The sequence below is a fragment of the Teleopsis dalmanni genome, chromosome 2 (assembly GCF_002237135.1).
Source record: "Teleopsis dalmanni isolate 2A chromosome 2, ASM223713v2, whole genome shotgun sequence".
NCBI lineage: Eukaryota > Metazoa > Arthropoda > Insecta > Diptera > Diopsidae > Teleopsis > Teleopsis dalmanni.
In genome coordinates, this window is record NC_051847.1 from 215,469,817 (window position 1) to 215,486,572 (window position 16,756).

Sequence of the window (16,756 nt, forward strand, 5' to 3'; positions counted from 1 at the left end):
TTGGTTGCCTTCTACTAGAATTGGGGAGTCGTACTTTCTCTTAAAACGCTGTTTCTTCGCTATGTGCTCTAATTTTTACCTTTAAGGTAGTCCTAAAATCCGTCGAATGGGCGGATCCCATCCATATCCCATCCATAGTATCAAAATGGGTCATTATTTATTAAAGAATAGTTTCTTACATATGTCAGTACGCTTAAGTAAGGGTACTGCTGATAGTGAATTAAATGGTGAAATGATAAATAGAAAAATTCCATTTTGTAATTATGAGATTACCTTGATTACCTCTGCTATAAATATTATTACAAAATTCCTTCGATTTTATTAAAAAAAATGAATTATTTTATATAATTTATATATATTATATATATATTTAAAATTTATTAAAATTAAAAATTCACATTACCAAATAATTCTATTATATCTATTTTAACCTACTTATATTTTACAGAATTTATACCTCCACATATTTTAAATATATTAATTGACATTGTTAGTGGCCGTTGTTACATCAACTGGAATTATTTCAATATGTTTTGTAATTGTGTTGTACCACTCTCCGACATGGCGCGATACAAGGTCCACAAATCTATTAAGCTTTCTCTTTACAGTTCTCATAATTCTGTTGGCAATAGGAACATTCTCTATATTCTCAACTCTTTCTGTACTCACATCAACCATTGTATACTTATACTGATCAAATTTTTCTGGCATAGTAGCGCCTAGTGGTGTTATATCTTCATCTTTTGTTATCATATTTGATAACCAAGCTTCTTCAGGTACTTGAATCTGAAGAGCGCGCGTTTTACGTTTCTTACGCAGAGAACTTAAATCCCACCATGGATCATCATCGGACTCCTTCTTTTTCGCATCTTCATCTTTATTTTGAGTTAACTTTGTTCTTTTGTTTTCATCATCATAAGTGCCGAAATATTTATCGAAATGATGTGCTAAATATTCAAGCGTCTTACGTTTCCTTAACTCAGCTGAACTTATTTTTTCTGTAACATCTGTATCTTCTTCTTCTTTTGTAGATTCTATGCTTTTTTCTTTCTCCTCTTTTTTCTCAACTTCTATGCTATCTTTCAAATATGATTTACTTAATTCCTTTTGTGCACGTAAGAAATCTTTTGCGAGTTGTCCGCTTTTATGAAATTTTCCAATGTCAACCGCCTCTATTTCGGGAACAGAATCAATTGAATGTTCATCTAATCCATTTTTCTCTTCTTCCTTCTCTTTTTTGTTACTTTTCTCAATAAGTTTGTATTTTTCTTTCTCTTTTCCAACTTTACTTTTAAATTTTTTATTCGTAGTTGTACTCTTTTTAGAAAAAGGTTCAGGGAACAGTAACGAATTTAAGGCACTACCAATATTTATTTTTCCCGCTTGGGGTTGAAACACATGCAATGGGAGTGCTTCATAGAATTCCGTTGGTAACAAACGTAGGGGTTTCATTTCACTTACCATTTCTTTGGATTTATTTTTCGCAGCAGATGCCTTCTTTTTTGCTTCTTTTTTTTCTTCATTATAGTCGAATATTTCTTCACCATTAGCATTAGTTATATGTTTCAAATGTATGTCTCCTTCTGGAAAACGTCTATACTCTGGTTCACTATGTTCTGATATTTTCTTAAAAAATTTCTCTTCATCAAATTCTTCTAGATTGAATATTGGCTTTACTTTACGGTCAGGCTTTTTGATTTCCAAAATTTTTTTTATGAGAGGAGTTTTTTTCTCTTTTTCAAACAGTGAACCAAAATAATCTTCAGAGCTATGTGTATCTCTCTTAACTAAACGTCTATCCCGATTTGGGTACAGATCCATTAAATTTTGTAGCCATTGCAGTACGGGTAGACGACGGGCTTCATATTGATTATCACGCTTATACAATTCTTTGTTCCCAAAATCAATTGGCTGAATTAAGGATGGCATCTTGAATTTGTTGTTGTTCTTATCTTCCAAAATAAAACGTTTCGATCTGTCTCCAAATGTTGCATATCTGCGCCTACGATTCATACCTTTTAAAAAGGTGCCATGTGAAAGTGATGTTTCCTGTATAAGTTGTCGTAACAACTTATCGGAAGAAGAGAATCGCTTTTCTGTAGCCTTGGACTCGTTCGAATCCTGCTGATCTTCTTCAGCGGCTATTTCTGTGAATTGACAGTGCTCTAAATTTACTGTTGGCAACACCCAAAAACTGACCGACATGCCGGGTGAATTCAATTGAACAGGCTTATCAGGATGTTTAACTTTAATAACTGGCTTGAATGTGGAATTAATGTGAATTTTCTCATTATTCAGTTGGACTGCACCCTTCTTAAATGTTAATATGTACTGCCAAACTTCTGTGCTTGAGAATCTGCTTAGAGATCTCAGAGAAATTTCATTTGCTGTTTCCTCCGTATTAATAACCATAAATGCAATACCTCCAGATACACTATTGGCGCAGTGAGTATATAATTTATTGCTGTTTCCGAATAAGTGTAGTGGTCTGGAGGGAAACACACGAGAACCCATAACCTTCTTAAATAAAGCAGTTACATAAAAACTGTTGGTGGGATTTTCCAATTCATAGAGGCTTATGTGTTTAAAGATAGCATCGAATCCTGTGCTAGCAGCATCACCCATCATTTGTGCCCAACGCATTGCATCAGCCACATCGTCAACGACGATGATGTTGCTTTTTTGTTTTGATTTCGCTTTATATGGCAAAGTTAACCAAATTGGTAGATTACTGCTGAGTAAAACCTTCAGAGCTGGATCATTTTCATTAATGAAATTTTTGCCTATATTGCTTGATGTAAGAGCAGTTGATCTATTGCAGAAAATTTGTTAAATAAATTATTTTATATTATAATTAATGGATACATACTCAGTCCAGCCAAGTGCAGAGTTTAAATCCTGAGATATTTCGATATACTGTCGTGTTTCATCAGCAGTACTACCAGAGGAAATATCAGCACCCATTATTTGCCAATCGTCGACATAAGATTTAAATGATTCCACCATCAGATTAAACGTTTTTAATTCAGCAACGTAATCTTCTGCACGGGAAACGCCAAAATCTAAACAAAATATCATGAATATCATGAAATTTATTTTTTTATAAATATTTATTATATTATTATAACATACCTGTTCCTAACTGCCAAATACAATCTGATATGCCAACCATATAGGAAGTATTTAGAATTTTTAAGGCATGCATAGGTTCCCAATCGCCTGGTGTGTATGGTACCGGAATAACCATAGTCCAGTTCACAGCTCTAAGTTTGCAAAAAATTAAATTTATTTTAAAATAAATCATAACATTTGGGTTTTTTATTAAAAAAGTTAGATCATTGCATTCTTTAACTATTATTTAATATACCTGGTCCATCGATTAAAACCTTTCCATATAACTTTAGTAGGATTTCTCAATTTAGTTTCAGCATTTGCGGCAAAAAAGTAATCACCAATAAATTTTATATACGAATCACCTAATGTAGTTGCCATTTGAGTCATTGTTTTTCTATATAAAATTAAATGTTCGTTACAAATATACATATCTTTTCTAATATAAAATAAAATCTTGTGCATTTAATTGTTTGTAATGCGTTATACATTTTTTTTATTTACTTCCTTATAAGCCACCCACCAGAATCCTACCTTTTTGGTCCATCTAGAGCACTATACAAGTCCTCTGGTCGTACCGAAAAACTTATAAACTTTTCACTGACGTCATTAAAAGGTCGATTTACGTTTACCTGCACCAAAACTTCACAAGCACAGTACTTGAGAAACACTACCGTACACGTTAATAAAATTGCCTTAAAAAAGGACATTTTTTCCACTTTTACTGGTTCGAGTTTTGGAATCCGAGTCGCTTTTCTTATGATTAATGAACCGTACACGACTTAAGCGCTTTGGAAACTGTTCTAGTGCTGCTTCTCCACCGCCATAAATAATCTTGAGATTCGCTCCATTTTGCTTACTCCACATTTGTAATTATGTTGTAAGCGCGGAAGCTTCATGGTTCTGTGTACTTGACTAACTAAAAGAATTTTGCTGTAATTAGCAAATTTTTATTTACTTTAATGAAGTTCATTGCAATAATTATTTTTTTAAAATTTTTATTTCATAACTTCATGTACTTTATTAATTACAACAGCAGAGTGTTAAATCTGGTATAACATTTTTTTATACTTAATCATTTGAATTAAACAAATTAATTCAACAACCATATTAGCACGTATATATAAATATAAGAACACACCTCACACACTATTGAAAGGCTACAACCAAATCTTTGTCTCTACTAACCATACGATCCATCTTTAAGAGAAATAAATTATAGAAATTCAAGGCTCTCAAAACAGAGATTTCCTAGAAAGGACTGCTTGACTTACATTTCATACAAACAGTTACTCATTACTCTCGTCGTAGTATATGGTCGCCTCTGACCATATACCACAGCACTATATGTATTTCTTAGACTAGTTTGCTGTATCTTACTAAGTAGTTCAAGTAGTTTGTACTTACTAAGTACAAATAGTAGTTCAATTGAATCCTTTACAAAAAAGGTTCAATTATAACGTGATCAATAATTAACGTTCAGTAACATCGTGAATTAAAGAAACCAACAAACATGCTTTAGAATCATACTAATTAAATTCATTTTGATTTACTAGCCCAATTGCTACAATTCAGAATAAACATAAAGGAATACCGGGCTCAAATAAATGTTCATCTATTAATGCATAACTTTATTGAAAATATAACATTTCAAAATATACGTTACAACTCTCAATCATCAAAATTAGATTCTATAAGAATTTTAAAACTAAATGGTTGGAAAGCATATCCTTCACCAGAATAAAATTTGCTCATGAACTCGACCCTATAAAAGAAATTTAATATGTCATATCAGAACATTACTTATAACTCCCAAGTTACCAATCACTTACCAATGCAAACGCAGTGTATGTAAAAATGCTGATAAACCTTCCATCATGATCATAATAGCAATAGTTAAAAGTGTCCAAAAACCGAAGAGGAAGAAAACAGCTACTATCCCTATATAGCCACTATTCATAGTCAAGCCCAAACGTAACACCATATTCCATAATACTTGTGATAACTCTATAAAGTATACAGTTTGAATGTCACCATAATACTGCATACATCACATTTCTTACCTGCATGAGCTAACGATAAAGCCCATAGACGTAAATAAGAAGCAGTATGGGAAATCGTACTTAGCACATATTCAATTGTGTGTATGGCTTGGTGTATGAATATTTCGGACATTGGTTCTTCTTCAGGCTCACCATGAGCGACAGCAGCTTTACTTTCACTTGGTTTATCTTCATCAATCGATTCCACATCATAACTAGTCTGTTCAAATAAAGATATATATATTAATTGTTGTTTAAAAATATTTATTTATTTAATCGATAGTTACAGTTTTGTTGTTTCTGCGTGTGAACATTATCCAAAACGGTTTTCCTAGCAATATCCATGGTATACAAACAACTGCAACAATCACAAAAATCTTTTCCAGTTGTGCTTGTCCACTAAACATATAAGCATCGCATCCGGGAAGCGCGGTCATCTCCCCAAACAACATCATCTTTATGAATGTGATCAACACCGAAGGTGCACATGCAGGGGAATTAGATTGAATATCTGATGTGGCTGAGTATTTCACCCATTTGAAGAACATCATGAATACCATATAACCAAAGAGTAACAATAAAAATAGAGCTTGTGGTAAGAATTCCAGAAAGATGCTTGAATATCGCTTGAAGTATATAAAGTTCTCCACAGAAAGACAAAGTCCGAAAATCATATGCAAAACACCGAATATAACAGATAATTTCATTTTATAACTGTTAGTGAAAATAATTTGATTGTCATCCGCCAATTGCCAAATCGGATCCAAGCCCCAGGGATAAACACCCACAGTAGCATATTCCGGATTTAACTGAAGTGTGGGGTTGGTGAGTACGGTGGTTGTATTATAACGTATACGCCACTTCGAACCAAACACGTTAAGTGATTTCGAAAATATATCATTGTAAGTAAATCCAGTATAACAAGCAAATAGACCCATCAACATTATAATATAACGACCACTGAACATAATATTTAAAATCTCTCCCCTGCGTTGTCTACCCAGTTTCTTTTCATAGATTACCATTGACAAACCGAATAAGAACATACAGAATCCGTGTCCCAAATCGCCGAACATTACAGCGAACAAGAATGGGAACGTTATGCATGTATACAAGGCGGGATTGACTTCGCGATATGAAGACAGTCCATAAGAATCAATTAAATTCTGAAAACCATTAGTAAACTTATTAGTACGTATATATGATGGTGGTGCTTCATGTGAATCCAGAACATTTAGGAATGAAGGCACTGTACTGCCTACAGCTGAAGACCCATCTAAAAGACATTGTTGTACGGTGGGCATATCTTTAGTTGGTACCCAACCTTCTCCGATTAAACACTTTTCTGTCACATCAATATTAAAACAATTTAGTGTATGATAGATGGCTTTCATTTTCTTTACCATAACAGTCCAAGTGTTTATGTGCTTAGCAGCAGTATTAAGTACACGACTACGATGATCTTCAGATTGCTGTATCACAATTTTAATATCATCAATACGTGTACGCACTCCTTTTAACATACCAATGCGATCTTCATGTGAACTTGGGCAAGGATACATGGCAGCATGAAAACCGGCGCAAACCTTCTTCACTCGTTGTTTCAAGTGCTCACCTTGAAAGAATGCGACAAAAACGGTTTTATATAGGACATTACCAGTAATCGGATCCTTCAGCTGTTCATGCATATCGGCTTGTTTTAGAAAAACATTTCCGCGTGACATACGCCATAACATGCGTTCAAATGCAAACACACGTTCCCTATTAATAACTCCAGCAACAAAAGCTAAATTAGCTCCATCGGTATTTGTCTTGATGTTACTACGGTTAATATCTAAATCAATAACTTCCTGTTCCGAAAAGAAACCCTCTGTTTTCTCGAGTACCGTTCGCATTTCGATGAGCTCCAAATGGTTTGTTTTTATTTTCAGTTCATTTGCTGCGAGTTCACGTACTTCAACTTCGGTTTTTTCCAAATTGGCTTCTAAATCGATTATTTCTCTAGGATTCGGTGCATCAGGTAGTTCATCGAAATACAATTCTGGTATTTTGATTTCATCTTTGGTTATTTCAGCTTCTATATAACGCATTTGTCTCTCCATTTCATCACAACGACGTACCTCATTTACGAATTTTCGTTGGAAAGCAGTTACGCCTTCGTTGAGCTGCGAATCAAATTGAGTTTGATTTTTAATTGATTGATAATTGTATATTAAATATAATAGTAAGGAACTTACATCTCTAAATTGTACACAACCTTTCTCACCTAATGCTGCTACTGAAGCATATGCCGCTTCCGGTTGTATAAATAATTGACATAATGTCATCTTTTCCGTACGGAACATGTCACCCATTTTGAGACCGTTTAATTATCTGAACATATAAAAACACAGTTCAATACGTGTAATAATTTTAGTATCTTAATATATGATTAGAGCCTAGTATATAGTATATTTAGGACTTATATTTATACTTGTTGTTTATATATATATAATGATATCTAAGATATACAAGAGTTTTAGTTGAAATAATTGAATTGGAACTTTATCTAAAACAATATCTGGGAAACATTTGGCTTCAAAGAATGTGTAAATATTTACCTTAAATATCGAATTCAAAGGTTCTACAAGAAAAGACTGTGACAAATTGCTCAAGATGAAAAAAAAAAAGCTTACATTGCAAAATAATTTAAGGAAGATAATCATTTCAATATAGTATAAACTTAAAATTTAAATCCTTTTCAAATTAAGGATTATATTTTCAACTGTTTCCTCTTATAACTACTCAATAAAATAGGTGACAGAGAATGGCAAGCAAAATTTTACCTCGATTTTTGGGGTCATCAATATTGAGGCATCTATACACGAAGAAGGAATAGATTAATAGATGTCTGAATTAAACAGTCTGCTATAAGTAAGCCACATTAACAAATATAATACCTGTAATACCTTGAACTGCAGGGTAAAGCATTCTAGCTAACATTATGTCGGCTACTCACTGCGTAAAAAGAGACTGTTAGGCCAGGGTCAGAGCTCACTGTGAGCTGGAGAGCAAAAATTGTTGATGAGATGATGAATGCAAGTTAAAAAATCTATAGTTTAAGTTTACATAAGAATCAGTTAACTTCATATAACTTGTATAATAACCACCAAAGTATACTAGATTACAGAACGGTGTATTGAATACAGCTATTAATAGATTTAGTGGAAAGAATTTAAAAAAAATCTTATATAGATCTACGTAATTAAAGAGTTTAGATTAAAATTAGGTAAAATAAACATAATTGATAACGAATTGATAAATTTATATTACGAATATATTAACGTAATTTTATGTACTTTTATTGTACATAGGTAATCAACAAATTTAATTAATATATATTATTCTTCAAATTTTTTTACTCAGAATATCTGATAGTAAGTATATTCCTCTTTTTTCAAGAGTCATTACTATTAAAAACAATTTTCAGACTAAATATCGTATTTCTGTATGAATTATTCATGTGATATAATTGACTTAATAGAAATTGTAGCAATCATCAAAGTTCACTAGTTTCTCAATGAGAAATTGATATCTGACAAATTACTTAACCGTTCTGTCAGTACCTCAATACCTCAAGAAGGTTCACGTGCGGGTCTTAAAAATCGATTAAAAACCAATTACAATTATTTTTGTTTATTTTCCTATTCACTTTATCAATTTAAAGTTGAGTAATTTAAAATGAAATAAAATTTTCTATCTTTAAGTTTAAAGAATATTCGCATTTGTTGGTAAGAAGCTATTAGTAATTGCACTAAAGACAGTGTAGCGACATTAAGGAATATGTCAATGGCTGTAGTACTCATATGTGAATTAGCAACAAATCAATAAAACAAAAACTTTTACGTTAATAAATTTATCTGAGATAAGAATATTTTCAATTTTATTATAAAGTGCTACAAGTAATAGGGTACTGTGTGAACCACTGCAGTTACTGTTCTAACTTAGTGAACCACTGCAGTGACAGTAGATCTATTGTGTTAATGATCTACAAATAAATTAACTAATATTGAGTTTATTGTTGAAAGTTTTTTAATAAACATTTAAACGAATCTTAAACGAATTTTGCTTTTCCGAATTACCGCATCCATATTTGCGATAATTGCGTACTATAAGTGTTTATACTACAGCAATTCAATTAGCGAGCATGGGAACAAAACCTTATAAAGTAATAATAATGAATCTTATAAAATCTGAATATTATGACTTTATTTTAATTAAATTAAAAATGAATTTTTATGATTTTAATTATATGGCCATACATATAGGCCCAATACCTTCACAATCGTTATACTGTGCATAAGAAGAATGATCATAATCTCATAACCTTCTTTTCATTATAAAATATAACTTCAAATGCACTATTAGAAATATGGAATGGATCGACGTTTCATATACCCTCCTGACTATGCCCATGAAATGTTTATTTTATTTACAGACTTTCAATTATAAAATTTAAGCAATGATCATTTATTTATTGTTGACATGCAGAAATAAAACAAAATTATAACATTTTATAAATTTTAAAAAAATAAATTTATTCATTCACATCAATCACAAATTTTGATTTTATAGACTAAAGTTCTCAGTTCCATATAATGACAAAAATCTAATCAGAGTAAGCCACCCATTCAACCTAGTTCGCTATAGGGCCTACCAAAATTATTTAAAGTTCTTTTTTATTTTTTTCTTTTAATATAAAATATTTTATATAATTTATTAAATATTTATTTATATTTTCACTTGACTTGTTTATATTTATATTTTTTTATATATAACATTCTATAGGCTCATCACTTTTTGTTCATAGCAAATATATTATATATTATTATTTTTGTTGTTTTTATTATTGAAATAAAATGCATATATTTATTTTAATTTTATAATCGGCTTATTTTAATTCCAAATTTGATATTATTATTTTTTATAAAAATTGATGCACTTGTAATAAAAATAATAATAAATAATAAATAATTAATTAAAAATAAAATTAATAAAAATAATAATAATAATATATATATAATATATAATAATAATATAATAATAATAATAATAATAATAATAATAATAATAATAATAATAATAATAATAATAATAATAATAATAATAAGTAATAAATAATTAATTAAAAAATAAAATTATTTTCACTTATTAGCTTTTTAGTTTGATTGGAGTTTCTTATATTTTTTTATATAATATATTGAATTAATATTTTAATCTTTATTTTTTTATTTTTTTATTGCCATTTCACACTCACATCCTTGCTTTGGTATATATATTAATGTTCTTCAGAAGTTATTCAAAATTTTATATTTAAAAAATAAAAATTTATTTTGCACAAAAATCACACTTGTCCACCTTTAGGGAGTTTTCAACTCAGAAAAAACCACATTGTCACCGACTTTTATACTCTGAAGCATTCAATCAAAATTTTGATTGATTATTCCATTTCAATAAATGTGCTTTAACAAAAAAAAAAGAATATGTGAGTGTAAGAACTTTTCTATTATTTAATAATTTTATCAATATTTTACACATTGTTTTTCCAAGAGAACAAATACTCTTTACACTTCTCTTCTGACAGCTATCAGCTTTTTACCAATTTTATTTATTTTTTTGGTCAATTTTAATTAAACACTTTTTAATGTAATTAATAACAAATTTAATTTAATTAATTGTATATACTCAAAATATTTTATAATATTTGTTAAAATATTTAATCATCATTGGATTCTATGAGAATTTTAAAACTAAATGGTTGGAAAGCATACCCTTCACCAGAATAAAATTTGCTCATGAACTCAACCCTATAAAAGAAATTAAATATATCATATCAGTACAATACTTATAAGTCCGAAGTTACCAATTACTTACCAATGCAAACGCAATGTATGTAAAAATGCTGACAAACCTTCCATCATAATCATGATAGCAATAGTTAAAACTGTCCAGAAACCGAAAAGCAGGAAAACAGCCACAATTCCTATATAACCAGTACACTTTGTCAAACCCATACGCAATACCATATTCCATAATACTTGTGATAACTCTATAAAGTATACAGTTTGAAAATCACTATAATTCTGCACACATTACATTTCATACCTGCATGAGCTAACGATAAAGCCCATAGACGTAAATAAGAAGCAGTATGGGAAATTGTACTTAGCACATATTCAATTGTGTGTATGGCTTGGTGTATGAATATTTCGGACATTGGTTCTTCTTCAGGCTCACCATGAGCGACAGCAGCTTTACTTTCACTTGGTTTATCTTCATCAATCGATTCCACATCATAACTAGTCTGTTCAAATAAATATATACATATATATAAATTATTGTTTAAAAATATTTATTTATTTAATCGATAGTTACAGTTTTGTTGTTTCTGCGTGTGAACATTATCCAAAACGGTTTTCCTAGCAATATCCATGGTATACAAACAACTGCAACAATCACAAAAATCTTTTCCAGTTGTGCTTGTCCACTAAACATATAAGCATCGCATCCGGGTAGCGCAGTCATCTCCCCAAACAACATCATCTTTATGAATGTGATCAACACCGAAGGTGCACATGCAGGGGAATTAGATTGAATATCTGATGTGGCTGAGTATTTCACCCATTTGAAGAACATCATGAACACCATATAACCAAAGAGTAACAATAAAAATAGAGCTTGTGGTAAGAATTCCAGAAAGATGTTTGAGTATCGTTTGAAGTATATAAAGTTCTCCACAGAAAGACAAAGTCCGAAAATCATATGCAAAACACCGAATATAACAGATAATTTCATTTTATAACTGTTAGTGAAAATAATTTGATTGTCATCTGCCAATTGCCAAATCGGATCCAAGCCCCAGGGATAAACACCAACAGTAGCATATTCCGGATTTAACTGAAGTGTGGGGTTGGTGAGTACGGTGGTTGTATTATAACGTATACGCCACTTCGAACCAAAAACGTTAAGTGATTTCGAAAATATATCATTGTAAGTAAATCCAGTATAACAAGCAAATAGACCCATCAACATTATAATATAACGACCACTGAACATAATATTTAAAATCTCTCCCCTGCGTTGTCTACCCAGTTTCTTTTCATAGATTACCATTGACAAACCGAATAAGAACATACAGAATCCGTGTCCCAAATCGCCGAACATTACAGCGAACAAGAATGGGAACGTTATGCATGTATACAAGGCGGGATTGACTTCGCGATATGAAGACAGTCCATAAGAATCAATTAAATTCTGAAAACCATTAGTAAACTTATTAGTACGTATATATGATGGTGGTGCTTCATGTGAATCCAGAACATTTAGGAATGAAGGCACTGTACTGCCTACAGCTGAAGACCCATCTAAAAGACATTGTTGTACGGTGGGCATATCTTTAGTTGGTACCCAACCTTCTCCGATTAAACACTTTTCTGTCACATCAATATTAAAACAATTTAGTGTATGATAGATGGCTTTCATTTTCTTTACCATAACAGTCCAAGTGTTTATGTGTTTAGCAGCAGTATTAAGTACACGACTACGATGATCTTCAGATTGCTGTATCACAATTTTAATATCATCAATACGTGTGCGCACTCCTTTTAACATACCAATGCGGTCTTCATGTGAACTTGGGCAAGGATACATGGCAGCATGAAAACCGGCGCAAACCTTTTTTACTCGTTGTTTCAAGTGCTCACCTTGAAAGAATGCGACAAAAACGGTTTTATATAGGACATTACCAGTAATCGGATCCTTCAGCTGTTCATGCATATCGGCTTGTTTTAAAAAAACATTTCCTCGTGACATGCGCCATAACATGCGTTCAAATGCAAACACACGTTCCCGATTAATAACTCCAGCAACAAAAGCTAAATTAGCTCCATCGGTATTTGTCTTGATGTTACTACGGTTAATATCCAAATCAATAACTTCCTGTTCCGAAAAGAAACCCTCTGTATTCTCGAGTACCGTTCGCATTTCGATGAGCTCCAAATGGTTTGTTTTTATTTTCAGTTCATTTGCTGCGAGTTCACGTACATCCACTTCGGTTTTTTCCAAATTGGCTTCTAAATCGATTATTTCTCTAGGATTCGGTGCATCTGGTAGTTCATCAAAATACAATTCTGGTATTTTGATTTCATCTTTGGTTATTTCAGCTTCTATATAACGCATTTGTCTTTCCATCTCATCACAACGACGTACCTCATTTACGAATTTTCGTTGGAAAGCAGTTACGCCTTCATTGAGCTGCGAATCACAAATTGAGTTTGATGATTTTAGATTCAACATAATTGAAGTGGACTTACATCTCTAAATTGAACACATCCTTTCTCACCTAATACTGCTGCTGTAGCATATGCCGCTTCCGGTTGTATGAATAATTGACATAACGTCATCTTTTCCGTACGGAACATGTCACCCATTTTGAGACTATTTAATTATCTGATATGTAAAAACAAAGGTCAATACTTATGAAAATTTTAATAGGCTTAAGTAACATTGAATTTTTCAGTTTTACACGACTTCTAATAAATAGCGCATATAAGCAATATATTTATATGCTATACAGATATATGTAGGTATGTATACATATATAATTCGTTTTCACCCTCCTTACTTTTATAGCTAATATTTCCAACTACTAATCATAACCATAATCGTGATCACAATTCTAATGAAAGAAACTAATCCTTGTTTAACAAAACTAATATATATTAAAACAAGTTCATGTTGAGAAAGGAAAGACATGTAATAGATTATATCTGATTATGAAAACAACAAAAACAACAAAATTAAATATTTATTCTTAAACATTTATTTTCGCTATGTTCTCATACTTTCTGAACGAATTGCACGTTGTTCTGGTGTTTCAATCTGTGCTTCAATCTGTGCTTTAATCTGTGCTTCCAACTGTGCTTCAAACTGTGCTTCAATCTGTGCTTCAATCTGTACTTCAATCTGTGCTTCAATCTGTGCTTCAATCTGTGCTTCAAACTCTTTCAATTTTAACACTGGCTACTCATTTTCAATACTCAAATGGATATACGATAGTATCCACTTCAGAAATGTTCACATGTCGGTTTTAAAAATCAATCAAAAACCAATTATGTTATCTATTTATTTTCTTTTCACCTATCAATTGTTAATTGTGTAATTCAAATTATTAATTATTATTTATTATCTGTTAAATTTCTGCAATTCTAGCACGGAATATTGTACAGAACAATGAAAATATGATATGAATTTATTATATATCAAAATTTAATTTCTGACTTAATTATTGCGATGAACTAAAGTATAATAAGTATATATGGGTTTCGATTTTTTAAACACTTTTTGAAAAACATATTAAGTTTAAAGATAATTTTACTATTAGTGAATGTTCAGTACTAATCATTTTATATTAATGATTCGATCTTGGTGCAATATTTTTACACTTGATATTATTGGAACTATGTTCCATAATTGCAGTTAGTACAGCAATAGTAATATAACTTTGCTGTGTGTTAAGATATTATCTATTAATTTTTTACTCACACTAATAATTAGAATTAGTGCTAAAGAATTTAAAATTTCTTTGAAAGTCCACAGTTTTTCATTTTAGATCAATCATAAAAACTGATTATTAACAGAACATAATCTGAATATCTTCATACTACAGCCGCAATGTATGGATTTTGTAATTAAATTGGAAATATATTTTCTTTAAATTTATCTTTTCTATTCACGAAAATATGTAAGAGATAAAACAGATATAAATAAAAACATAGAATTTAAAAAATATAGAATTTGGATCATTTTAAAACATTTATGAATATTGAAACTGTGTTACAAGATTAATGAATATTTCTATTTTTTGACTTGCATAACGGAGTAGGAAACGGAGTAGTACCCAAAAATTTAGTTAGATTTTTAAATATCATATATGTACTGAGATACGTTTATCATAAACAAATTAATATTCAATATTTAAAAAAAAATCTTCTTTTCTACATTATTATTTTATTTTTGAAATGTATATTTGTAAGCTTTATATGGTGTAATTGATTTTTTGTTTATAATTAATTTATTAAATTTATTTTATTTTTTGTTTATTTTTTATTTATTTTTACTTTATATAAGTATATTTTATAATTTTTATTAAAGTTTATCCATGAAGAGTTTATTTAATTAATAAATTTATTATTTTCTATATATTTCAAAATTTATATAAATATATATATAAAAAATATAAAAATATATATGTATCAAAAAATTATACATAAATATAATTTTTATGAATTATAAATTAAATATATTTATCAAGCATAACATTTTTTTATTGTTACTTATATTTTTATTCAATATTTATTTATTTTTATATTTTATTTTACATTATTTTAGTCAATATTTTATTTATTTTATATAGTTTGAATATGTTTTTTATTAAAGAAAAGAATTTGATAGAATTCCCCTCATATTCACATATTCATAGTTCTGTTCTTCAGCATTTATAAAATATTTTAAAGTTTATAATAAAATAAAAATTTATTTTCCACAAAAACACACTTATTCACCTTTAGAAAGTTTTTGACTCAGTACACGACATGTCCACAACGTCTTTTATACTCTAATGCATTCAATCAAAATTTTGATTGAAAATTCAATTCAATAAATGCAATTCGTTGAAGCCACAGAATATAACAGAATATGTATCTACAATATTTAAAACTGTTTGTTAGTTATCTAAACACAAAAATAATATATTCGACGACGCATATGAACATATACCGCCGACTGTCTATTGTCCACGCGTTCAAATAAAGATAGTGGATAACGAACTAAAAAAACAACAAATATAATGTAAATAGTTTCTCCCTTGATTGAATATATCATATTTATATTTATATATTTATTTAACTCTCTAATTTTAAATATTTTACACTTAGCTCTCTACATAAATTGTTATGTTATTTTCTATACGTTTGTCCCAAAGTCAAATGGCTATGTTATTAACATGTTACTGTTAAGTGCACTCAAGCAAAAACATGGAATTATTTCTATGTTTTGAACTCAAGTATAAAACTGTAAAGTTTACATACAGCAATTTCAAGGGGTCATATATGATAAACTTAGGCATAGTAATTAGTAAAACCATTTAACTGATTTAAATTTATATGTGTATGATATATATATAAACCCTAGAACAGTTGCAGTACATAAACTGAATAAATTAATTATATAAAATTCATTTTATGCTTAGAATAGTTTTATTACTCTTTCAAGTCCGATGGAACTTCCGTTCTTAAATAAAGCTGTTTTGTTTAACTTCTTTGTGAATGGCTAAGCACCGATTGGAATTGTGTTTTGCACTTGGTGTTGAGGGAAGAGCCCTGTCATGGACCCAATCGCCTATATATATTGCAAGCTATATCAATCTTATCAATTAATTGCAGATTAAATTAAAAATGTAGTAAAAGTAAAGTGAGATAAACTGTTGCTTTTATTCAAACAGAACATATTCATTCACTGTGAATCATGGACCAAATCGCCCATGTATATTGCAAGCTATAATTCTT

At 30.1% G+C, this 16,756-nt stretch overlaps 3 protein-coding genes across 4 annotated transcripts; all 3 read right to left on the reverse strand.

Moving 5' to 3' along the window:
- Positions 1-440: 440 nt before the first annotated feature.
- On the reverse strand, positions 441-4,009 carry LOC119682521. Its single transcript, XM_038095981.1, has 5 exons — positions 3,646-4,009; positions 3,368-3,508; positions 3,133-3,263; positions 2,870-3,062; positions 441-2,812 (listed from the first exon to the last, which is right to left on the reverse strand). The coding sequence occupies exons 1-5, from the start codon at positions 3,819-3,821 to the stop codon at positions 478-480; spliced, it is 2,976 nt and encodes a 991-aa protein (XP_037951909.1). The 5' UTR covers positions 3,822-4,009; the 3' UTR covers positions 441-477.
- A 693-nt stretch (positions 4,010-4,702) lies between these two features.
- On the reverse strand, positions 4,703-10,599 carry LOC119681421 (V-type proton ATPase 116 kDa subunit a1-like). 2 transcript variants are annotated; one of them, XM_038094606.1, is made up of 6 exons: positions 10,450-10,599; positions 7,391-7,526; positions 5,441-7,318; positions 5,175-5,373; positions 4,944-5,118; positions 4,783-4,876 (listed from the first exon to the last, which is right to left on the reverse strand). In XM_038094606.1, the coding sequence occupies exons 2-6, from the start codon at positions 7,505-7,507 to the stop codon at positions 4,783-4,785; spliced, it is 2,463 nt and encodes an 820-aa protein (XP_037950534.1). In that variant the 5' UTR covers positions 7,508-7,526; positions 10,450-10,599. The 2 variants fall into 2 exon arrangements, with proteins under 2 accessions (XP_037950535.1, XP_037950534.1); XM_038094607.1 differs by lacking the exon at positions 10,450-10,599 and having other exon boundaries at positions 4,703-4,876; positions 7,391-7,507.
- A 309-nt stretch (positions 10,600-10,908) lies between these two features.
- Positions 10,909-13,631, reverse strand: LOC119681422 (V-type proton ATPase 116 kDa subunit a1-like). Its single transcript, XM_038094608.1, has 5 exons — positions 13,505-13,631; positions 11,568-13,445; positions 11,298-11,496; positions 11,067-11,241; positions 10,909-10,999 (listed from the first exon to the last, which is right to left on the reverse strand). The coding sequence occupies exons 1-5, from the start codon at positions 13,619-13,621 to the stop codon at positions 10,909-10,911; spliced, it is 2,460 nt and encodes an 819-aa protein (XP_037950536.1). The 5' UTR covers positions 13,622-13,631.
- Between the last annotated feature and the right edge of the window lie 3,125 nt (positions 13,632-16,756).

Bases quoted from the DNA above. Each gene is read 5' to 3' on its own strand.
- LOC119681421 (XM_038094607.1), bottom strand. From the start codon at position 7,507: ATGGGTGACATGTTCCGTACGGAAAAGATGACATTATGTCAATTATTT. The intron at 5,119-5,174 runs GTAAGAAATGTG...TATACTTTATAG, and splicing joins TTTATCGTTAGCTCATGCAG to AGTTATCACAAGTATTATGG. The intron at 4,877-4,943 runs GTAAGTGATTGG...TTTCTTTTATAG, and splicing joins CATACACTGCGTTTGCATTG to GGTCGAGTTCATGAGCAAAT.
- LOC119682521 (XM_038095981.1), bottom strand. From the start codon at position 3,821: ATGTCCTTTTTTAAGGCAATTTTATTAACGTGTACGGTAGTGTTTCTC. The intron at 3,509-3,645 runs GTAGGATTCTGG...AATTTTATATAG, and splicing joins GCTCTAGATGGACCAAAAAG to AAAAACAATGACTCAAATGG. The intron at 2,813-2,869 runs GTATGTATCCAT...TTTCTGCAATAG, and splicing joins TCTGCACTTGGCTGGACTGA to ATCAACTGCTCTTACATCAA.
- LOC119681422 (XM_038094608.1), bottom strand. From the start codon at position 13,621: ATGGGTGACATGTTCCGTACGGAAAAGATGACGTTATGTCAATTATTC. The intron at 11,497-11,567 runs GTAACTATCGAT...TTATTTGAACAG, and splicing joins CACGCAGAAACAACAAAACT to ACTAGTTATGATGTGGAATC. The intron at 11,000-11,066 runs GTAAGTAATTGG...TTTCTTTTATAG, and splicing joins CATACATTGCGTTTGCATTG to GGTTGAGTTCATGAGCAAAT.